Genomic DNA, 24,088 nt, shown 5'->3' with positions numbered 1-24,088 from the left:
ATCAGTTCAGCTCAGTTCAGTCGCTCAGTCGTGTCCAACTCTTTGCAACCCCATGAATCCCAGCACGCCAGGCCTCCCTGTCTATCACCAACTCCCGGAGTTCACTCAGACTCACGTCCATCAAGTCAGTGATGCCATCCAGCCATCTCATCCTCTGTCGTCCCCTTCTCCTCCTGCCCCCAATCCCTCCCAGCATCAGGGTCTTTTCCAATGAGTCAACTCTTCGCATGAGGTGGCCAAAGTACTGGAGTTTCAGCTTTAGCATCATTCCTTCCAAAGAAATCCCAGGGCTGATCTCCTTCAGAATGGACTGGTTGGATCTTCTTGCAGTCCAAGGGACTCTCAAGAGTCTTCTCCAACACCACAGTTCAAAAGCATCAATTCTTTGGCGCTCAGCCTTCTTCACAGTCCAACTCTCACATCCATACATGACCACTGGAAAACCATAGCCTTGACTAGACGGACCTTTGTTGGCAAAGTAATGTCTCTGCTTTTGAATATGCTATCTAGATTGGTCATAAATTTCCTTCCAAGGAGTAAGCGTCTTTTAATTTCATAGGTATGACTAAATGACAACACAGAGAGGTTGGGCTTCCCTGGTGGCTCAGAAGGTAAAGAATCTGCCCGCAATGCAGGAGACTTGGGTTTGATCCCTGGGTCAGGAAGATCCCCTATAGGAGGAAATGGCAACCCACTCCAGTATTCTTGCCTGGAGAATTCCATGGACAGAGAGCCTGGCAGGCTATAGTCCATGGGGTCGCAGAGTCATACACTACTGAGTGACCAACATACACACACACACACACACACACACAGAGGACTGGGCGGTTTGAATAACATTGGTAGGCTCTGAGCTATAGGGATGGTCTTCAGTTATCTAGTACCTGGGTTAGGGATGATTTAGGTCAGGGCGGATTACTAGCTGGGTGCATGAAAGTTAGATAAAGGACTGATCAGGGAGCAGGCTCTGGATTGGCTGGTTGGCCTGTGGAAGGCCTCCTCCCAGGCAAGCAGTTTTTTCTACCTGTAGAAATTAACTAGCCCTGGGAGGAGCCAGTCTCTCCAGGACTAGCGAGGCCATAAGATGTCAAAGCATCTTAAAAGGACACAGAAAATAAAAATGTGATTAATACCTAGGTGAGAGGTTATTAAGGAAAAAATAAAGACTGTTAGGACCATATCTGGGGCTTCCCTGGTAGTTCAGGGGTAAAGGATTGGCCTGCCCATGCAGGAGACTCAGATCCCATCTCTAGGTCAGGAAGATCCCCGGAGGAGGAAGTGGCAAACCACTTTGGTATTCTTGTCTGAAAAATCCCATGGACAGAGCAGCCTGATGGGCTACAGTCCATGGGGTCAAAGAGTCAGACATGATGAGCAGGACTATTCGAGACCTCATGGACTGCAGCCTACCAGGCTCCGCTATCCATCGGATTTTCCAGGCAAGAGTACTGGAGTGGGGTGCCATTGCCTTCTCTGACACACACTCAAGGGGCTGTTAAAGAAAAAAGGAAGACTATTATGACCATGTTTAAACTGAACTTCTTCATACTGTTGCTTCATTGCTTTCATTATGATTTTGAAAGTCAATGTGAGTGATTCTCTGGTTCCCCAAACCTGAAAGAACCCAGCAAAAAAAAAAAAAAAGAAATACTTACCCAAATATCCTGCCCTCGATTCTACTGTCAGTGGTTCATTGCCAACAAATGTACTGCTTTTCAGGTCTGCCTTCAGGTCGAGAAAGCCCCCAGCCCAGTCCTTGGCTCCAACGGCCCCCACAATGCCATGGCCCTGCCAAGAGCGGGAGACGAGTGGGATCAGCTTCATTCTCACCACTTTCCTGTGCCGGCTGCCTCAGGCCCGTCACTCACCTCGCTGAGGTCCGCGCTGATCCCGCTGGAGGACAGCTCCATGTTGAAGGATGTCAGGTCCTGTTTGCTTGTGCCTGAGGGATGAAGTAGGGAGAATGGGCTGAATCCCAAGGAGCAGTGATGCTCATGAAAGGACTGAGAAAAAATCACACAGCATCTGCCCATAGGCAAGGTAGAAAGAGCATGAACTTTTTGGGGGGCTGTGTCACTCACAGTTTATGGGATTTTAGTTTCCCCACCAGGGATCGACCCTGGGCCCCTAGCAGGGAGGGCACCAAGTCCTAAACACTGGACCACCAGGGAATTCCCGAGAGCATGGATTTTAGAGTCAGACAGGGAAACCACTTATGCCCTGAGTGTCCCCTGAGTCTCCATGGGACCCAAATGTGGATATTCTGTTATCCAACTCAGCACATCTAAGAGGCAGCTCTTGATTTCTGTTTCTCCTCGGGCTTCCCCTCTTCAATGAATGCCACTCCCAGCCACCCAGTGACTCATGCTAAAAGCCAGGAATCAACCTTGATTCTTCCCTTTTCCTTCCGTTCTGTGTAATTTCTTTTTGACTGTGCCTCAAGGCACGTGGGATCTTAATTCACTGACCAGGCATCGAACCCACATCCCCTGCGGTGGAAGCACAGAACCCTCACTACTGGACTGCCAGGGAAGCCCCTTTGACTTCGTTTTTTCCTTTTTCTATGCCGTTTTCCACAGAGCAAGTTAATTCTTTTTCTGAAAAATATGTATCAGATCCCATCTTTCACTTTCTTAAAGCCCTTCACAACTTCGCATTGGTCTGAAGACAAATTCAAACTCCTTATGAGGAACTGGGAGGCCCTGCCTTCCTCTCAACCTTCTCTCTCCCTTACTCCCCACATTCATTACACCAGTCTTTCCCCCGTTCCTCCATGTCCATTTCTGCCCCGTCTCTGATCCTTTGCACTTGACCTTGTCTCTGACTATAATCCTCTTTGTCCACTCTCCTCCCATAACTGTCTGATTCTCATCTTTCATGCCTCAGCTCAAAAGTCATCTCTGAGTGAATTTTATCCCAATTTTAAAAAAATAGCCTCTCATGGGAGTTCCCTGGTGGCTTAGTGGTTAGGATTCCAGGCTTTCACTCTGTGACCTAAGTCCAACCTCTGGTCAAGGAACTGAGATCCCACAAGCCGGTTGGTGTGGCCACACAAAAAAAATCTGCATCTCAGAAAGGCAAAGGCCTTAAAAAGCTTCCTTAATGTGGCTTCTTCCAGTTAAACCTGTATTATCTCTTTATTCATTTCCTTTACAGTACGTATCAGGGCTTCCCTGGTGGCTGAGAGGTTAAAGCATCTGCCTGCAATGCAGGAGACCCGGGTTCAATCCCTGGATCGGGAAGATCCCCTGGAGAAGGAAATGGCAACCCTCTCCAGTATTCTTGCCTGGAGAATCCCATGGATGGAGGAGCCTGGTAGGCTACAGTCCACGGGGTCGCAAAGAGTCAGACACAACTGAGTACTTATCACAGTCTTGAAACATCCTGCTTCAATCCAGTTGCTCAGTTGTGTTTGACTCTTTGTGACCCCATGGAGTGTAGCACGCCAGACTTTCCTGTCCATCACCAACTCCTGGAGCTTGCTCAAAGTCATGTTCATCGAGTCGGTGATGCCATCCAACCATCTCATCCTCTGTCGTCCCCTTCTCCTCCTGCCTTTAATTTTCCCAGCATCAGGGTCTTTTCAAACGAGTCGGTTCTTTGCATCAGGTAGCCAAAGTATGGAGTTTCAGCTTCAGCATCAGTCCTTCCAATGAATATCTAGGACTGATTTCCTTTAGGATGGACTTGTTTGATCTCCTTGCAGTTCAAGGGACTCTCAAGAGCCTTTTCCAACACCACAGTTCAAAAGCATCAATGTTTCGGTGCTCAGCTTTCTTTATAGTCCAACTCTCACATCCATACATGACTACTGCAAAAACCATAGCTTTGACTAGACACACCTTTGTAGACAAAGTAATGTCCCTGCTTTTTAATATGTTGTCTAGTTTGATCATAGCTTTTCTTCCAAGGAGCAAGCGTCTTTTAATTTCATGGCTGAAGTCACCATCTGCAGTGATTTTGGAGCCCCCCAGATAAAGTCTCTCACTGCTTCCATTGTTTTCCTGTCTCACTATCTTTCTTTGTATTTATTTGGTTTTGGCTGTGCTGGGTCTTAAGGGCTTTCTCTAGTTGCCACGAATGGGCTTCTCATTACAGTGGCCTCTTCTGTTACAGAGCACAGGCTCCAGAGTGCTTGGATTCCACGGGTACGGCACCTGTGGGATCCTACTGGATGAGGGATCGAATGCATGTCCCCTGCACTGGCAGGAGGACTTTCAACCACTGGACCACCAGGAAAGCCCCCTATCTTCTTTTATTCAACCTGAACATGAGTTCTATGTTGACACTATCCCTGAGAGTCTGATTCACAGTGCCTGCTCCTTGGTTGCTGCCAGCATTAATCAATAAAATGAAAATAATTACCACCAGCCTGGCAAGGATACTAAGAAGAATGGATTCAGTGATATAGATAAAGGGTCTGTGACCTGTAAATTTTTAAGAACCATAGCCATTATTATGCAGATGTGTTCATTCACTGAAGAAATATTTACAGTCACTAAATATTTGGTGCCAGGAATACAGTGGTGGAAACGCAGGCACAATGCTTACTGAGATAGACATCTCAGTATAGTGTGGGAGACAGACATCTAATAGAGAGTTCTTTCTCTTTTTCAATTTTTTTCAGTCCAAGTTTTTGTTTGTTTTAAATTTTTATTTATTTATTTGGCTGCACAGAGTCTTAGCTATGGCATGCAAACTCTCAGCTGCAGCATATTTCCTGATTAAATCTGGGCCCCCTGCATTGGATGTACAGAGTTTAAGCCACTGGACCCCCAGGGAAGTTCCTATTTGTTTGTTTTTTAATTGAAGTATGGTCGATGTACTTCCTCCAATGATTTTCCAATGTATTCTTTTTTTTTAAAAAATGTATTTATTTATTTTTGGCTGTTCTGGGTCTCCATTGCTGTGCAGGCTTTCTCTAGTTGTGATGTTTCTCACTGCCGTGGCTTCTCTTGTTGCAAAGCTTGGGCTCTTGGGCGCTTAGGTTTCAGTCATTGTGGCTGCCAGGCTCTAGAGCACTGGTTCAATAATTGTGGTGCATGGGCTTAGTTGCTCTGTGGTATGTGGGATCTTCCCAGACTAGGGATCAAACCTGTCTCCTGCATTGGCATGCAGATTCTTTACCTCTGAGCCATCAGGGAAGCCCTCAATATATTCATGACTCCATGGCTAGAATTAACAAACTTGAACTTCCCTGAACAGACATCAGACTTATGCCTCCTGCAGTGGAAGCTTGGGGTCTTAACCACTGGACCCCCCAGGGAAGTCCTAATAGAGAGTTCTAATAGACTGTATATCACAGGGGTGTGATGGGGGACAAACATACAGTGGTTAAAGCAGCACACAGGATCCCAGACTTGGGATCAGCAAGGAAGTACCAGAGAGGATGGCATGTAAACTATGATCTGAAGGATGAGTAAGGGCAGGGAGGATAGAGGATAAGAGCTATGACTTACTTAGAGCCTACAAGCTCCCAGGCACTTTCTAAACAGTCATTAAGGCTTGAACTGTGTACCTTAAAGAACATATATTGAAGTCTTAACCCCTAGTACCTCAGAATGTGACCATATTTGAAAACAGGGTCTTTACAGACGTAATCAAGTTAACAACTTACTGACCAGAGACATGGTTATACGTCTTTTGTTGCTCGGATGTTATTGACAGGAGTGTTTCAATATTCCCTTACATAACAAATTGCCAGCCACAGGTATTAGCTTATGATGTGTTTAAGTGAGGTCATTAGGGTGGGCCCTGATCCAATATGACTGGTGTCCTTATTAAAGGGGCAATTTGGACACAGAAGGACAGACATGCAGAAAAGATAATGGCAGACACATAGGGAAAAGACAGCCAGGCAACCAGGATGAGGCAGCTACAAGTCAAGGAATGCCAAGGAATGTTAGCAAACACTGGAAGTTAGAAGAGGTGGGGAGGGACTTTCCTGCTGGTCCAGTGGCTAAGACTCCACACTCCCAATGCAAGGGGACTGGGTCAGGGGACTAGATCCCACATGTTGCAACTAAAGATCCTGTGTGCCCCCATGAAGATCAGAGATACTGTGTGCCTCAACTAAGACCCAGCACAGCCAAATTAAGTAATTATTCAACTTAAAAAAAAAAAAAAACAGGCAGGGAAGGATTCTCTCCAAAACCATCCCAAGGAGCATGGCCCTGTCAAGCTTTTGAGTATTGATTTCTAGGCTCCAGAACTGTAAGACAACCCATTTCTCTTGCGTTAAGCCCCCTCATATTTGGTACTTTGTTACAGTAGCCCTAGGAAATGAATACAGTGGTTAAAGCTTATCACCTTCTGAGATAGCTATTACTATTCCCGTTTGACAGAGCAACGAGCCTCAGAGACGGAAAGTGACCTGTCTGAGGTCACACAACACAGGCAGAGTGAATTCTGCTTGGTCCCATTATATATAACACATTGCCTCTTCACATGATGTGAACACCAAGGCTGTGTCCTAAGTGAAGGGGCTTCCTGGGGGAATCACGTACCTTTCAGAGACTAGGCTACTTGGGGAAATACTCTCTTGTCTGACAACTACAACCAAACCTTCTCGTATTCTGGGGCAAGAAAGAGGGCCTGCGGGCTCCTTGCACTCAGCCCCTCCCTGCTTGCCCGTCTCAAATAATTTGAAGCCCAGGATAAATGATGGCGAGGGAGCTGAGTTATGGAAACAACTATAGTCATTCTACAGGACACAGCTGACACCAATAAGACATAGGTCAGCTCAGAGCCCCGTCCTGGACCAGGCTGAGCTTCAAGAGGAAGACGGAACTTCAAAGGAAAATAGAGGCTGCTCCTATATCACCCTTCCCTAAGTTCCTACCTAAGGTCTTTTATCCAGAGAACTCTTAGCACAGTGACACATGCTCTGTAAGTGCCCGTGATTATTATTCCACGTGCCTCAAATCTAACGTCCTAGGCGAGGTTCTCTATACAACCCCCAAACCCTCTGTCCCAGGGCCTGCCACTCACCCTCAATGACATAGATCTTTTTTTGCAGCTCGGTGAATAGATCTTTCAGCTTCTCAAACGTGTCCAGGATCTTTACAAACTCCTCCACGGGTTTGGAGGCAAACTGATGGAGCGCCTCCTGACTTTCTTTGGTCTTAAAATTTTTTCCAATCTGGAAGAAATGAAGAGTGAAGAGCTGGCATCTCCAAACTTGCAGTACAATTTCCTACTATTTTCACAAGACCCTGGCCCCAGGGAGAAAGGGAGTGGGGTTCAAGAATAGGAGAGGGAAGACGGGTCCTAAGAAGTAGCAGGGACCTGGGGCCTGTACCCCAATGATGTAGCGGATGATGTCTTTGGCCGCATCAATGTTGTGTTCGTCGGTGGCTTCCCCATCAGTGATGATGATAAGCACTTTGGTGGCATCTGGGCGGGCTCCCAGGTCTGGCCGGAACACTTCTTTCCTATATCCAGGAAGAGGGGGATAGTAAGAGACTCCCCCCAAATCCTCTGAGGCTCCGCCTCACCATGCTCATTAAGTCACTGCCCTGCTGATGATGACAAATCCCTCTTCACAATCCCCAGGCAGCTATTTCCAGCCCTCAAAAGCTCTCTTCTGAGCCTCCTTCCTCAGCCCAGGTCACCATATCTCTCCTTCTGAGCCAGTGGTCTTCAACGGAATTCTAGGTAGCCACGAGGTTGTCCCAGAGGCTATGGGCAGTGAGGGGAGACTCTGGCTTTCCTACTCTCCATTTCAACCACATGGCAACTACCCTTCAATCAGTTAGATATGCTGGTGATCTAGGTGAGATTCCAGTGGAAGGATGGGTTACATAGCCAAAGAAAACTGGAAAGGCACTCTTCTAGAGAAAGCTCATTCAACACCACCTGTGCCTTCCCAACCATCTCCAGGCTGCCTGTACATCTCTGCAACAGCAAGTTTCCTAGGGAATCAAAGAGACTTGTTTCCACATCAATCTCCCCCACAAATCATGAGCTCCCTGAGGAAAGAGCCATATTTGATTTGCTGCTGTATCTCCAGGTCCTGACTTGAGTAGGTACTCAGTCATGTGACAGAAGAGAAAGCAGGGAAGACTAAATTCTGGACAGGTCCAGGCTGCAAATTCCTGCCCTGCCCACAGCCTCCTTCTGAAGCGAGACAGGCTGCCCACAACTTCCCCTGGGACAGCCACTCTATCTGAACCATCCTTCTCTCCTCACCCCACAGCTAACCAAAGATGGAGAATTTATCCAAGAGTGGCCATCCCACCATCCCTGACTTAGGACATGATCTGCTTTGGGCACAGAAGCTGAAAGTCACCTGGAGAGGCCACAGCGTGAGGTGAAGAGATATGAGGGGAGAAGGGGAGAGCTATTAACACCTGGAAGCTGCCAAGGACAGAAGAACCTGATGGGTGGGCCGTGTCAAAACCACTTGCTGCCAATATCTCTGGTTCTATCTCGGATGCAAATGTTTCCCCAGCTTCCATCCACCTGAACACGGTCTATCATGGATCCTGTTCAAGGATTCCCACCCTGGTTTAAGCCACCATCATCTCTCTTCTAGATTGTTCAATAGCCTGCAAACTGGCCTCCCTGCTTTCACCCTTGCCCCTTCCACAGTCTGATCACAACTCTGCAGCTGGAGGGATTCTTTTAAAAACATAAGTCAGATGATCACTCCTTTGTCCAAAATCACCAATGAGAGATTTCCCTGGTGGTCAGATGGCCTATACTCTACGCTCCCAGTGCAGGGGGCCCAGGTTTGATCCCTGGTCAGGGAACTAGATCCCATATGCAGAAACTAAGACCTGACACAGCCAAAAATAAATAAATAAATAAAATGTTGAAAAAAAGGTCGTGAGAGTGACATTGAAACATATACATTACCATATGTAAAACAAATAGCTACTAGAAAGTTGCTGTATAACTCAGGGAGCTGAGCCTGGTGCTCTGTAAGGACCGAGAGAGGTGGGATGAGGTGGAAGGTGGGAGTGAGGTTCAAGAGGGAGGGCACATATGTATACTTATGGCTGATTCACGTGGCTGTATGGCAGAAACCAACATGACATTGTAAAGCAATTATTCAACTAAAAATAAATCAATAAAAGGACCTGAACTAAAATTGCTCCACTTGAATTCTTACAATAACCTGTCCCTTGCTAGATCTACCTGTTGAGTTCCTACACCTTGCAACCTGAAGAAGCTAGTAATACCCAGAACAACCAATGGATGGGATCTTTCACAAAAGGGAACTCACGCAACATAGTTGATGGCACCAAAGGTGTTGGTCAACAAACGCATGTGTTTGACTCCAGCCAACAGAGCGTCAGGGTCCTTCTGTCTAATGTAATCCAAGAAAGTAAATTCTGTTCTGAAATATGTAGAAAACTGAACAGCCGCAAACTAGAAAGAAGAAAGAAGACATGAAACTCTTCACACAGCCCTTCCCACTTGTCTGCTCCAATCTCAACTTCTTATCCAAGACCTGGGCAACCCAACTCCACATTCCTGCCTCAAATCATTCTTTTGAAAATGAGGCTGTATAAAAAAAGAAGAAGAAAATGAGGTTGTATATAAACAAACACAGAAATAAATACACTTCAAATCCCTTATAGAATGCTGTCTGCTGGGCTCTGGTTCTCTGGGTTTGCCCACCTCACCAACAGAGATGGTTCCTAGCCGCCATATTTCTGCTGAGTATGAATATGACCCTGCAAAACTGGATACAACTGGCTGGGCCGAAGTTGGCCACTGGACTGAGGTGAGGCCAGTCAAAATCTTTCCTGTGTGAAATTGGAATTTACAGAGGGAGGGGCTGCTTGAGAAGATGATTAAAAAAATTAAAAAAAAAAACCCAACAGCCCTCCTGCAGCTTGAACATGTGAACTTGGGCACTTTCCACCAGCCCATGTGATCTAAAGAAGCTGAGAGCCAGTCTGCAGAGAGAAACAGAAAGAAAGAAAAGAGGGAAGCAAGAGCCAAAAAGAAACAGAAATACAAATTAGGGAGAATTCTCGAAGCAAAGGTCCAGTAATAGTCATGCCCTTAGGTTATAGAGACACGTTGTATTAATACCAGATTTTCCCTTTACGCCTTTAGGTAACTATTGCCTACCACCAGGAATCCTAACTACTATATTTACCTGGTAGGAAGAGTTGCTGAGTTTCTTCATCACATCCTTCATGAAGTCCACAATTTTCTCAAACTCATCTTGCTGCAAGCTCATTGAGCCATCAAACAGAAATACCAAGTCTACGTTGCCCTTTATACATTCTACAGAGGTCAGACACGGGGGGACTTGGTAAAGAGTCTCCAGGGGTTGGCCTGCCCATGCTTGTTCCCATGAAAGGGCAACCACTCGGAGGTATCGCTCCCCACTGGGCCCCCCACTCCTTACCCTGATAACCAGGGTGCCCTTGCAGCACCGGACCCCTCAGGTTCTCGTGGATGAGGTAACACAGACCACTTAGATAGATGTTCTGGTCACATGTTCGAGACAGCCCAGGATCACAGGCCTGAAGGAAGCAAAGAGTTTCAAAAAGGTTGAGGTGGGCTTCCCTGGTGGCTCCATGTGGTAAAGAATCTGCTAGCCAATGCAGGAGACATGGGTTCGATCCCCTATCCGGGGAGACCTCACATGCCTCAGAGTAACTAATTCATGTGCCACAACAATTGAGCCTGTGTTCTAGAGCCCAGAAGCCAAAACTACTGAAAGCCATGTGTTCTAGAGCCTGTACTCTGCAATAAGAAAAGGTGCTGCAGTGAAAACCTGCAACTACAATGGGGAGTAGCCCACTCAGCAATGAAGACTCAGCCCAGCTAAAAAAAATTTAATTAAATTATTAAAAAATAAAATGGGTCGGGGCTTCCTCTTGCTGTGTGTCTTTTGTGCATCATCAACCAAGAACAAAAACCTTCATCACATCCTTCATGAAGTCCATTATTTTCTGAAATTCATCTTGCTGCAAGCTCCTTGAGCCATCAAACAGAAACACCAAGTCTACGTTGCCCTTTAGCATCATTATCCCTCGACCCTCATTCCTTATATCCAACTGGTTACCAAGGCAAGGTAATTCAGCCTCCAGGTCTTTTGTATCAGTCTCTTCATCCTTACTACCAATGCTATACGCCAATGGATGCTTGCTGCCTCCAGGATGAAACCTAAACTCCTTAGTTTGGCATTCATGTTGTTTCAGTGGGCACTAGTATACATTTCCAGGCCCATCTGCTTCTATTCCCAAAGACACATTCTGCGTTTACACCAAATCAAATGACCCTCTATTCCTAGAATCTTCAATGCTGCCTCCTTTTTGATGACTATCTTTCCTGCCAGACTGTAATTTTGAAAGGTCTGGCTTATGTCATAGTCATCTTTATATCTCATTCCCCTTTCCCCCATCAGAACCCAGTACAGTGCCTAGTAATCATAGCTAAGTAGCCAAACTCCAATTAAATACTGGATAAATATTGGGTTGGCCAAAATGTTTGTTTGCGTTTTTCCATACTGAACCCAAAGGAACTTTTCACCCAACCCTTTATTTCACTCACTTAACCTTCTGTCTCTCATACACCTGGGTCAGAAGGATACTGCTGAGATGAACTGTGAAGAACAACAAACTCTGGCTCAGATAGCAATTTGATTCAAATCCTGGGTCTACCTCCTTAAAACCGTGTGATCTTGACAAAGGCTTTTAACCCCTTCGGTCCTGTTTCTTCCTGTGTAAAATGTGTATACTGATCCCTATCTCACCTCTGTCCTAACGATTAGAAGAGATAACGCAGGGTTTCTCAAGCTTTAGGCATTTGTGTATGAATTCACAATTTCTGCCATATGGGCATATCACACATACTATTATTTATTTAATATTTCATTTAATTAAAATTTATATTTTTAAAATTGAAGTACAGTTGATTTACAACGTTAGTTTCTAGAGTACAGCAAAGTGTTTCCGTTACATATATGTATATATATATGTACACACACACATTCTTTTCCATTATGGCTTATGACAAGATATTGAATATAGTTCCTTGTGTTATATAATAGGACGTTGTTGGGAGAGAAGGGATAGGGGAGGAAAGGATTGGGAGTTTGAGATTAGCAAATGCAAACTATTATATATAGTTATCCTATATAATGTATATTATACATAGGATAAACAGCAAGGTCCTACTGTATAGCACAGGAAACTATATCCAATATCTTGTCATAAGCCATAATGGAAAAGGATATGAAGAAACATACGTATAACTGAGTCACTATGTTGTATGGCACAAATTAACACAACATTTTACATCATCTAGACTTCAACAGAATTAAAAGCAAAACAAACAAAAAAAAAAACCCAGGACTTTGTTGCTTAAAATTTACTTTTTACAACTTTAGCCTCATCCTAAGCAATGCGTACTGAAAGAGGAGCTCCCCAGGTCAGTAGGTGCCCAATATGCTACTGGAGATCAGTGGAGAAATAACTCCAGAAAGAATGAAGGGATGGAGCCAAAGCAAAAATAATACCCAGCTGTGGATGTGACTGGTGACAGAAGCAAGGTCTGATGCTGTAAAGAGCAATATTGCATAGGAACCTGGAATGTCAGGTTCATGAATCAAGGCAAATTGGAAGTGGTCAAACAGGAGATAGCAAGAGTGAATGTCGACATTCTAGGAATCAGCGAACTGAAATGGACTGGAGTGGGTGAACTTAACTCAGATGACCATTATATCTACTACTGAGGGCAGGAATCCCTCAGAAGAAATGGAGTAGCCATCATGGTCAACAAAAGAGTCCGAAATGCAGTACTTGGATGCAATCTCAAAAACGGCAGAATGATCTCTGGTTTCCAAGACAAACCATTCAAAATCACAGTAATCCAAGTCTATGCCCCAACCAGTAATGCTGAAGAAGCTAAAGTTGAACGGTTCTATGAAGACCTACAAGACCTTTTAGAACTAACACACAAAAATGATGTCCTTTTCATTATAGGGGACTGGAATACAAAAGTAGGAAGTCAAGAAACAGCTGGAGTAACAGGCAAATTTGGCCTTGGAATATGGAACAAAGCAGGGCAAAGACTAATAGAGTTTTGCCAAGAAAATGCACTGGTCATAGCAAACACCCTCTTCCAACAACACAAGAGAAGACTCTATACATGGACATCACCAGATGGTCAACACCGAAATCAGATTGATTATATTCTTTGCAGCCAAAGATGGAGAAGCTCTATACAGTCAGCAAAAACAAGACCAGGAGCTGACTGTGGCTCATATCATGAACTCCTTATTGCCAAATTCAGACTGAAATTGAAGAAAGTAGGGAAAACCACTAGACCATTCAGGTATGACCTAAATCAAATCCCTTATGATTATACAGTGGAAGTGAGAAATAGATTTAAGGGACTAGATCTGATACATAGAGTGCCTGATGAACTATGGAATGAGGTTCGTGACATTGTACAGGAGACAGGGATCAAGACCATCCCCATGGAAAAGAAATGCAAAAAAGCAAAATGGCTGTCTGGGGAGGCCTTACAAATAGCTGTGAAAAGAAGAGAATCGAAAAGCAAAGGAGAAAAGGAAAGATATAAGCATCTGAATGCAGAGTTCCAAAGAATAGCAAGAAGAGATAAGAAAGCCTTCCTCAGTGATCAATGCAAAGAAATAGAGGAAAACAACAGAAAGGGAAAGACTAGAGATCTCTTCAAGAAAATTAGAGATACCAAGGAAACATTTCATGCAAAGCTGGGCTCGATAAAGGACAGAAATGGTATGGATCCAACAGAAGCAGAAGATATTAAGAAATGGCAAGAATACACAGAAGAACTGTACAAAAAAGATCTTCATGACCCAGATAATCACAATGGCATGATCACTCACCTATAGCCAGACATCCTGGAATGTGAAGTCAAGTGGGCCTTAGAAAGCATCACTATGAACAAAGCTAGTGGAGGTGATGGAATTCCAGTTGAGCTATTCCAAATCCTAAAAGATGATGCTGTGAAAGTGCTGCACTCAGTATGCCAGCAAATTTGGAAAACTCAGCAGTGGCCACAGGACTGGAAAATGTCAGTTTTCATTCCAATCCCAAAGAAAGGCGATGCCAAAGAATGCTCAAACTACTGCACAATTGCACTCATCTCACATGCTAGTAAAGTAATGCTCAAAATTCTCCAAGCCAGGCTTCAGCAATATGTGAACCGTGAACTTCCAGATGTTCAAGCTGGTTTTAGAAAAGGCAGAGGAGCCAGAGATCAAATTGCCAACATCCTCTGGATCATGGAAAAAGCAAGAAAGTTCCAGAAAAACATCCATTTCTGCTTTATTGACTATGCCAAAGCCTTTGACTGTGTGGATCACAATAAACTGTGGAAAATTCTGAAAGAGATGGGAATACCACCTGATCTGCCTCTTGAGAAATTTGTATGCAGATCAGGAAGCAACAGTTAGAACTGGACATGGAACAACAAACTGGTTCCAAATAGGAAAAGGAGTACGTCAAGGCTGTATATTATCACCCTGCTTATTTAACTTATATGCAGAGTACATCATGAGAAACGCTGGACTGGAAGAAGCACAAGCTGGAATCAAGATTGCTGGGAGAAATATCAATAACCTCAAATATGCAGATGACACCACCCTTATGGCAGAAAGTGAAGAGGAACTAAAAAGCCTCTTGATGAAAGTGAAAGTGGAGAGTGGAAAAGTTGGCTTAAAGCTCAACATTCAGAAAACAAAGATCATGGCATCCGGTCCCATCACTTCATGGGAAATAGATGGGGAAACAGTGTCAGACTTTATTTTTTTTGGGCTCCAAAATCACTGCAGATGGTGACTGCAGCCATGAAATTAAAAGATGCTTACTCCTTGGAAGGAAGGTTATGACCAACCTCGATAGCATATTCAAAAGCAGAGACATTACTTTGCCAACAAAGGTCCGTCTAGTCAAGGCTATGGTTTTTCCAGTGGTCATGTATGGATGTGAGAGTTGGACTGTGAAGAAGGCTGAGCGCCAAAGAATTGATGTTTTTGAACTGTGGTGTTGGAGAAGACTCTTGGGAGTCCCTTGGACTGCAAGGAGATCCAACCAGTCCATTCTGAAGGAGATCAGCCCTGGTATTTCTTTGGAAGGAATGATGCTGAAGCTGAAACTCCAGTACTTTGGCCACCTCATGCGAAGAGTTGACTCATTGGAAAAGACTCTGATGCTGGGAGGGATTGGGGGCAGGAGGAGAAGGGGACGCCAGAGGATGAGATGGCTGAATGGCATCACTGACTCAATGGACGTGAGTCTGAGTGGACTCCAGGAGTTGGTGATGGACAGGGAGGCCTGGCGTGCTGTGATTCATGGGGTAGCAAAGAGTCGGACATGACTGAGCGACTGAACTAAACTGAACTGAAGCAATGCAATCCAAGGAATCATGAATTTGAGGGACTTGTATATTTTTTCTAATAAACCATTAAATCAATGTATAACTATTAAAACGTTAAAGTTGTGTACAACTGTAAGTCATCTTGTGTATGAATGGTCACAGATATTTCACATTTGGGGAAAAAAAAACTGAGGTAGGTAAGGTCTTAAAAAGAGCTGATAGTTGGGTCTCAATAAATGCTGCTGCTGCTGCTGCTGCTAAGTCGCTTCAGTCGTGTCCGACTCTGTGCGACCCCATGGACGGCAGCCCACCAGGCCCGCCCCGTCCCTGGGATTCTCCAGGCAAGAACACTGGAGTGGGTTGCCATTTCCTTCTCCAATGCATGAAAGTGAAAAGTGAAAGGGAAGTCGCTCAGTCGTGTCCGACTCTTAGCGACCCCGTGGACTGCAGCCCACCAGGCTCCTCCGTCCATGGGATTTTCCAGGCAAGAGTACTGGAGTGGGGTGCCGTTGCCTTCTCCACAATAAATGCTAACTGAATCTAAATCTCTCTGGTGCCTTTAATCTTCCATAGGATCTTTTTTTAAAAATCGGAGTATATTTGCTTTACAATGTTACGTTAATTTCTGCTGTACAACGAAGTGAATCAGCTATACGTATACATGGACCACTTGGACCTCCCTCTTGGGCCCTCTTGGACCTCCCTCCCACTCCCCTCATCTCACCCCTCTAAGTCATCACAGAGCACTGAGTTTAACTCCCTGTGCTATACAAAAGCTTCCCACTAGCTAGCTATTTTACACATGACGGTGTATATGTTTCCATTCTAATCTCCCAATTCGTCCCACCCTCCCCTCTCCAATTGTGTCCACACATCCATTTTCTCCGTCTGCGTCTCTATTTCTGACCTGCAAATGGATTCATCTATATCACTTCTCTAGATTCCACATACATATGTTAATATACGATATTTGTTTTTCTCTTTCTGATTTTCTTCACTCTGCATGCAGACTCTAGGTCCATCCACATCTCTACAAATGACCCAGTTTGGTTCCTTCTTATGGCTAAGTAACACTCCCTTGTGGGGTTTCCCCAGTGGCTCAATGGTAAAGAATCCACCTGCAGTTCAGGAGACTTGGGTTTGGTCCCTGGATCAGGAAGATCCCCTGGAAGAAGAAATGGCAACCCACTCCAGGATTCTTGCCTGGAGAATCTCATGAACAGAGGAGCCTGGTGGGCTATAGTCCATGGGGTTGCAAAGAGTCAGACACAACTCAGAGACTAAACAACAGCAATATTCCACTGTATACATGTACCACATTTTCTTCATTCATCTGTATAGGATCTTTAATTCACTTTTTTCTTTCGTCTCTCTTTCCTAGCAAAAGCTTCATAGGTACTGACATCACACTATACAAAAATCTTACCAACAGGTTGTCACTTGTGGGGTCTGTTGCCAAGGTCATTCCCAAGTACTTGGAGGTATAGTTGGAACCTGTGGGCACCAGAAGATTCACCTGGAGAAACTTAGGCAACCCAGGTGTGATGGGGCCAGCCTCGACTTCCTGAGCATATTCCTCCCAAACCAGTTACTCACTCAGTGTGACTGGCAGGCAGTCTCCAGTTTCTGGCTGGCATTGATACAGGTTTCCCATGCTGTTCCCTTCGCTTGGAGCTCCCACGACAACCCTGATGAGGAATTCCACCTGTCAGATGGAGCTGCCCAGGTCTTTACCAACTACTCCGACCTATTAAGGGGGTTCAGACCTCCCAAAAGGTTTCTGGAAGCAATTCAGCCACTCCCTATCTGGGTGGATGCTAAGTTCCCATCTCTTCCTTATTGGATCCCAGAAAAATAATCCAATATGCCAGAATTCTAGAAAGTTAAGGATCTTTTCCATTGACTGTACAGAAAAACAGGCCCAGAGAATGATCTGCCAGAATGTGACACTGTGGTTTCATTCAATCAGCAATCAATTCAAAAGTCACATATGGCTTACCTGCTATGTGCTACGTACTAGGGATGGAGAGGGGTTTTGAGAGAGAAACAAAATCTCTGCCTTGAAGGAGTTCACTGTCTAGTTTGGGAGAGAGTCTGGAATTGAGAAAGTGTGGCAAAGCGTTTTAGGGGTTGTCATATGTATTCTATTAGGCACTTATAGGGCTTTTTTTTTTTTTTTCCACTTTTCACACCACAATGTGGAGTCTTAGTTCCCTGACCAGGGATTGAACTCTGCCCCTGAAGTGGAAGCTTGGGGTCCTAACCACTGGACCACCAGGAAAGTCCCGGGGCGCTTTAACGATGGATGGTTCTCATCCTACTATCAGATGGCCTTGCTTGGATCCCACTACAGACTCCTCAAAACAGGAAGGTCCTGGTCAGGGCAGAGAGGGCCTGTGGCAACACTCACCCATTTCCAACTTGCAGAACGCGGTACCCAAAATGCCTCCCGGCAAGTGGAAAGGAGAAGTTTTGCACATGTCGCACATCCAGGTTGTAGCTCCAGGCTGGGGCTGAGAGACCAAAAGCGGGTCAGCCACTTCCGACCAGGGGCTCCTCCTTACCTCACAAGCCCCCACAGTGGCAGGCTCTGATTGGCCGCCAACCACACGCCCCCAGTGTGGTCAGGCCACCCATACCTGGGGCAGGACAAGGAACTGCCCTCCAACCTCTCCTGGGGGCCTGGACTGCAGGACATATGGAAGCAGCAATTCCTACTACCCAGAGCTCTAAAGGACACACACTTCCAACTGGCCTCTCAGCAAAGGAAGGATGAGAAGATGGTGGCACCTAACGGAGGAGCAATCTGAAGGGGCCCTCCTTGGCGATGGGATGCCGCAAGGGTTTGCATCTCCTCACACATCCACTTCTTCCTGGGACATGGGGCCCAGTCGCCCTGAAAACTCAGATCATTAGCCTCAGGCTTCCTCCCTGTGAAAGTTGGAGATCCCCTGATGCTGTGAGGCTGCCTCCTTGCTCAAGTAACGCTCCCTAACTTCCCCCACCTCCATGGACCAGTCTCTGCCATAACCATTAGATCTCAAATTCCCCATTGCCTCCCCAACCTCAGTGATCCTTGGTGTCATCTGAAAGGCCCCAAACTGTCTTTTTTCAGCCCTGCTTTCCTTACAGGTCTTGGGCTTATTTCACACATCTTAAGATGTCAGAGATGCAGGCCTCGTTTATTTAGATGAAGAAACTGAGCCCCAGAAAGAGGGAAGGGACTTGTCCAAGATGACAATGAGAGGTAGAAGCACGCATAGAACCAGATCCTAGGCCAGATCTATGTGTGCATTAACCATTCCCCCCAAAAAGCATGGCACCCCACTCCAGTTCTTGCCTGGAGAATCCCATGGACAGAGGAGCCTGGCGGGTTACAGTCCATGCTGCTGCTGCTAAGTCGCTTCAGTCATGTCCGACTCTGCGCGACCCCATAGACGGCAGCCCACCAGGCTCCCCTGTCCCTGGGATTCTCCAGGCAAGAACACTGGAGTGGGTTGCCATTTCCTTCTCCAGGGTTTGCATAAAGTTGGACACAATTGAAGCAACTTAGCACGCAGGCACATCTCCTTTCTAAGGGCCCCTCCTCCACCTCTCACTGCTGTGACCTTTTTTCCGTCTTTTGCCTGAAAAGAACTTCAGATCCTGCCTGTAGTTTGTTTGTCTGACTTTGTTTTTCTTCCCCTCTCTCCAGGATTCCCCAGGGCCCCGCATTACCTACGGCTCATGCCACCCTTAAATCAGCTGCTCATTTACTCCGTTCTGCAAAGTCCTGCTGTTTCCCTCAGCACAGAGGCATGCCGCTTCCCCTCCCCATCTCCCTTGCCTACCAAAGACAAAAGGTCCAGACAGCAGCAACCTCAGCACGATGATGCAGGAATTCATCCTTCAAGCCAGCTGGAGGGAGCCAGCCCAGGTATAGTCTCAGAGGGCTCTTGGGATTTACTGGCGACAGGACTGGTTGAAAGAGGGAAATGATAAAGTCCCAGGGCGTCTTGCAGTGGAACTTTCTCACAGAGGCGCCAGGCTGGTGACAGAATCTGGGGGAGAGGGTTGTGCCTAGGCAGGTTGTGAAACTGTGGGTTTGAGAGGAAGTTTAGCAGGTTAGACATTTCCTGTGCCTCTTGCATTTTTATATTATCCTGGGGAAGACAGCACAGTCGTGCTGCCCAACAGCTTCGGTGTCTTAGTCCTTCACCAACACGAGAACTTAAGATTCGTTAAAGCTCAGGGGAAGACTGGTCAGATGAACTGTGGTACAACCGTCATGGAATGCATGTAGCCACAAAAAAAGAAGGAGGAAAGAAAAAATAAGATGGGGGTGGGGGAAAAAGGATGAGGTAGCTTTCCCTTGACGTTGAAAGATGCCCGTGATATGCTCAATCACTGTTGAAGAAAAAAAAGCAAGTTACAGAACAGTGTATTTAATCATTCATTTTGAGTCTAAAAAATAACAACAAAACACTAATTTCCACAGAATGGAAGATATATGATTTGTAAATCATCTGGTACAGGACTTGTATCCAGAATATATAAAGAACTCTGGTGAGACTTCCCAGGCGGTTCAGTGGCTAGGATTCCAAGCTTCTACTGCAGGGGGAGTGGATTTAATTCTTGTTCTGGGGACTAAGATCCCACATGCTGTGAGGTGTAGCCGAAAAAGGGAAAAACAAAACAGAATATATGCAGAACTCTTGTAGCTCAATGATAAAAAGACAACCCAGTTTTTCAAGTGGGCAAAGAATTTTAACAGACATTTCTCCAAAGACAGTATATAAAATGGCCACTGAGCACATGAAAATGTCCAACATTATTAGTCATTAGAGAAATGCAAATCAACACTAAAAGATACCACTTCACACCCACGAGGATGGCTAGACTAAAAATGAAAGAAAGAGAAGAAGTAAGCGTTCGTGAGAATGTGGAGACATCGGAACCCTTCTTACTTTACCAGTGGGAATTTAAACTACTGTGGAAAACACTTTGACAGTTCCTCAGAAAAGTTAAACACAGTTTCAGTCTAGATCCAAAAGAACTGAAAACACGTGTTTGCAAAAAAACTTGTGCAAGAGTGCTCAAATCAGCATTATTCATATTAACCCAAAATTGGCAACAATGCAAACATCTACCAACTGATGAATGGGTAAGCAAAACATGGTCTATTCGTACAACAGAACGTTATGACATCCCCTACATGTGGAATCTAAAAAGAAATGACACAAATAAACTTATTTACAAAACAGAAAGAGACTCACAGACTCAGAAAACGAACTCATGGTTGCCCCAGGGGGAAGGGATAGTTAAGGACTTCAGGAGGGTCAAGAACACACTGCTGTCTTTGAAATGGGTAACCAACAAAGACCCGTTGTATAGCACATGGAATCCTGCTCAATGTTATGTGCCAGCCTGGATGGGAGGGCGTTTGGTAGAGAATGGATAAATGTGTATGTATGGCTGAGACCCTTTGCTGTTCACCTAAAACTATCACAACATTGTTAATCGTCTATACCCCAGTACAAAGTATTTTTGGTGTTAAAAGAAATTTTTTTTAAAAAAGAATGAAGTTGGTACCTCCCTGATGGTCCAGTGGCTGACATTCTGTGCATCCACTTGGGGCTTGGGTTTGGTCCCTGGTCGGGGAACGAGGATCGTATATGTCATGCAGTGTGGCTAAGAAAAATAAGCGAATAAGAAAAAAAATAAATTAAAAAAAATTAGGGACTTCCCTTGAGGTCCAGTGATTAAGAATCCTCCTTGCAATGCAAGGGACCCGAGTTCAATTCCTGGTCTGGGGACTAAGATCCCACAGGCCTCAGAGCTACTAAGTCCAAGTCACAACTACTGAGCCTACAAGCTCTGGAGCCTGCAGGCCACAAGTAGATAGTCCATGCGCTGCAACAACGACAAAAGATCCCCCGTGCCAGAGCTAAGACCCAAGGCAGCTAAACAAATAAATACAAATTGTTGAGCTTAAAAAACAAATATTTTTAGAAGGATGAAATATTAGTACATGCTTCAACATGGATAAGCCTTGAAAATCATGCTATGTGAAAGAAGTCGGGCACAAAAGTTCAGATACTGTATAATTGCACTGAGGTGAAATCTCCAGAACAGGCAAATCTCTAGGGACAGAAAATAGATTGGTAATTAGAGTGAGGAAATGTTCTGAAATTAGAGGTGATAGTTGCACAACTTTGTGAATGTTTGAGAAACTGATGAATAGTGTGTGATTTATATCTTTTAAAAAAAGAAAGAGGGGAAAATGGAAGTTGAAATCATGAGTGTGTAGAAAAAATAATAATCTGAAAGGACACAACCAGACTCCAAACAGTGGCTACCTAGGCAGAATATAGATTACATATTTCTGGAAAAAACATTTTTTTTTTTTTAACAACAAAGATGTAAAACTTGGGTAGCTTTAATTTTATTTACTCATTTGGTTTTGGCTGCACTGGGTCTTCGTCGCTGTGAGGGCTTTTCTCTAGTTGCGGTGAGAGGGAGCTACTCTCTGGTGTGGTGCTTGGGCTTCTCATTACAGCGGCTTCTCTTGTTGCGGAGCATGGGGTCTAGGGCACGAAGCTCAGCAGCTGTGGCTTGCGGGCTCTAGAGAACCGTTGTGGTGCACGGGCTGAGTTCCTCCAAAGCATGTAGCATCCTCCCAGATTGGGGATCAAAGCCATGTCTCTTGCATTGGCAGGTGGCTACTTTACCACTGAGCCACTAGGGAAACCCCAACCTGGGTAATTTAAAAATATATATATATATTAAAAACACAACAGAATAGAGGAAGTGTACTTGTTTATGGGAAGGGAATGCTGATACACTTCAGATTATATTCCTGTTGTGAGGAGATCCTGCTCAACCAGTAAGATCACTTCCAGTATTATTGCCTTAAGGAAGGCTTTTTTTCTTTTTTCTTTTTGGCTGCACCACAGTAAGTGAGTTCGAACCTGCACCCTCTGTATTGGAAGCATGGAGTCCCAGTCATAACCAGGGAAGTCCCCTGGGGAAAGCTTTTGCAAGCAGATTACCGGTAATCTACTGCCAAGCAGTTACAATGTGACAAGCTAGCTCTTGGTAATGAGATGATGTTAAGTAGTCTTTTTCAAATTCAGTTAAAATCTGGTAAGTCAGACTGATTTCGTTAATTCTCTGTACAGCAGTTCCAATTTACAGCTAACCAAATTCTTCCGTTTTTTAACTACAAAAAGAATGCACATTTTAAAATTCAAGCATCAGAGAAGTATATAAAGTAACAGAATAAAATCTCTAGAATAACCATGGGCATCACTGACTCAATGAACATGAGTTTAAGCAAACTCCAGGAGAAAGTAGAAGACAGGGAAGCCTGAAGTGCTACGGTTCATAGGGTCTCAAAGAGTTGGACACGACTTAGCAACTAAAAAATGACAAAACCATTTGGAGTCGTACATTCTTTGTGACAAAAAATTATTCTAGTAGTTAAATGCATACAGATTCTATCTGTCTAGAAAAATTATAATTCTCCTCTCGCCATGGAGCATCTGTTGTTGTTGTTTACTTGCTCAGTCATGTCCGACTGACTCTTTGCAACCCCATGAATTATAGTTCACCAGGCTCCTCTGTCCGTAGGGTTCTCCAGGCAAGAATACTGGAGTGGGTTGCCATGCCCTCCTCCAGGGGATCTTCCCAACCCAGGGATGGAACCTATATCTCCTGCATTGGCAGATGGACTCTTTACCACTGAGCCACCAGGGAGGCCCACGGAACATCTAACCCAGAATTAATAGTCAAATTAGCCATCTCCAGTGTGAAGGTTTTCCTATACAGTCCAGCAGTCTCCAAACTTTTTGGCACCAGAGACTGGTTTTATGGAAGACAACATTTCCTTGGACAGGGAGTCAGGTGGGGGGATGGTGATGGTTTCAGAATGATTCAAGAGCATTACATTTATTGTGCACTTTATTTCTATTTTTACTACATCAGTGCCACCTCAGATTATCAGGCATTTTAGATCTCAGAGGTTGGGAATCCTTGCTTCACACCAGCTTCAAATTTTAGATGCTTGAGTTAGGGCTTAAGTTTATAGAAACTTTAAGTGTATCAGTAGCAATGAATAGAGCACCTGGGATGCAAGGAATTCAGGAAACAATCTCAAAGTCTCCACTTTTTGGATTATAGTTTATGTGTATGTTTTAGCAGGTGGGTATACTCTTTTGTATATTTATCACGTTCTGGTTTTCAGTTTGAAAAAAAAAAACAAAACAAAAGAATCACCTGCTGTCTCCCGCACTGGGCCTCTGACTTCCCAGAATGTGGGGGGCTTACTTGCACTTTGTAGCTTCAGGAAGCTACAAATGTCTCCTCAGTGTTCAAACAGACCAAGTATCTAGAGAAAAAAGGATGAAACTCACATAGTGTTGGTCATACATGCACCTCCTTCTAAGGAAGCTGCTTCAGCAGCTGGTTTCTGTGTTATGTCATCTTGGCTGCATCACATGAACAGTGTGAAATAGATCCTGTTGGCATGGTGATGGCTGATGGGACCTGAGGTCAAGCCCAGGGCAAAGATGGCCATGGATAGGTTGGACTGAACAGATGCAGCTGTCTTCAGAATGGCATGGTAGTTCCACTTAAGAATTGTTCCATACAGGACCATGGAAATGAGCTCAAACTTATCACCTCACAGAGGAGTGACAAGTGAGATCTCAGATTGGGAAGTTCCAGGTTACACAAAATCCACGAAACTAAGACTGAACCAGTGTCTCGGATG

The 24,088-nt window shown here is 44.9% G+C and overlaps 1 protein-coding gene across 2 annotated transcripts in view; it reads right to left on the bottom strand.

The window, feature by feature from the left end:
- ITGAL (integrin subunit alpha L) overlaps positions 1 to 19,385 on the bottom strand; it is a 49,160-nt gene extending 29,775 nt beyond the window's left edge. For both annotated transcript variants that reach the window (XM_070779918.1, XM_070779919.1), the window contains exons 1-11: positions 19,167 to 19,385; positions 17,747 to 17,849; positions 16,933 to 17,024; positions 16,763 to 16,830; positions 10,370 to 10,487; positions 10,115 to 10,245; positions 9,230 to 9,375; positions 7,301 to 7,433; positions 6,991 to 7,141; positions 1,869 to 1,942; positions 1,656 to 1,788 (exon numbers count right to left, since the gene is read on the bottom strand). In XM_070779918.1, the coding sequence (XP_070636019.1) occupies positions 1,656 to 1,788; positions 1,869 to 1,942; positions 6,991 to 7,141; positions 7,301 to 7,433; positions 9,230 to 9,375; positions 10,115 to 10,245; positions 10,370 to 10,487; positions 16,763 to 16,830; positions 16,933 to 17,024; positions 17,747 to 17,849; positions 19,167 to 19,221 (1,204 nt within the window). In that variant the 5' untranslated portion in view covers positions 19,222 to 19,385. The remainder of the gene's footprint in view (positions 1 to 1,655; positions 1,789 to 1,868; positions 1,943 to 6,990; positions 7,142 to 7,300; positions 7,434 to 9,229; positions 9,376 to 10,114; positions 10,246 to 10,369; positions 10,488 to 16,762; positions 16,831 to 16,932; positions 17,025 to 17,746; positions 17,850 to 19,166) is intronic.
- Between the last annotated feature and the right edge of the window lie 4,703 nt (positions 19,386 to 24,088).

This window comes from Bos indicus, chromosome 25 (assembly GCF_029378745.1).
Source record: "Bos indicus isolate NIAB-ARS_2022 breed Sahiwal x Tharparkar chromosome 25, NIAB-ARS_B.indTharparkar_mat_pri_1.0, whole genome shotgun sequence".
NCBI classification, from domain to species: Eukaryota; Metazoa; Chordata; class Mammalia; order Artiodactyla; family Bovidae; genus Bos; species Bos indicus.
This window is presented reverse-complemented; position numbering and strand designations above follow the sequence as displayed.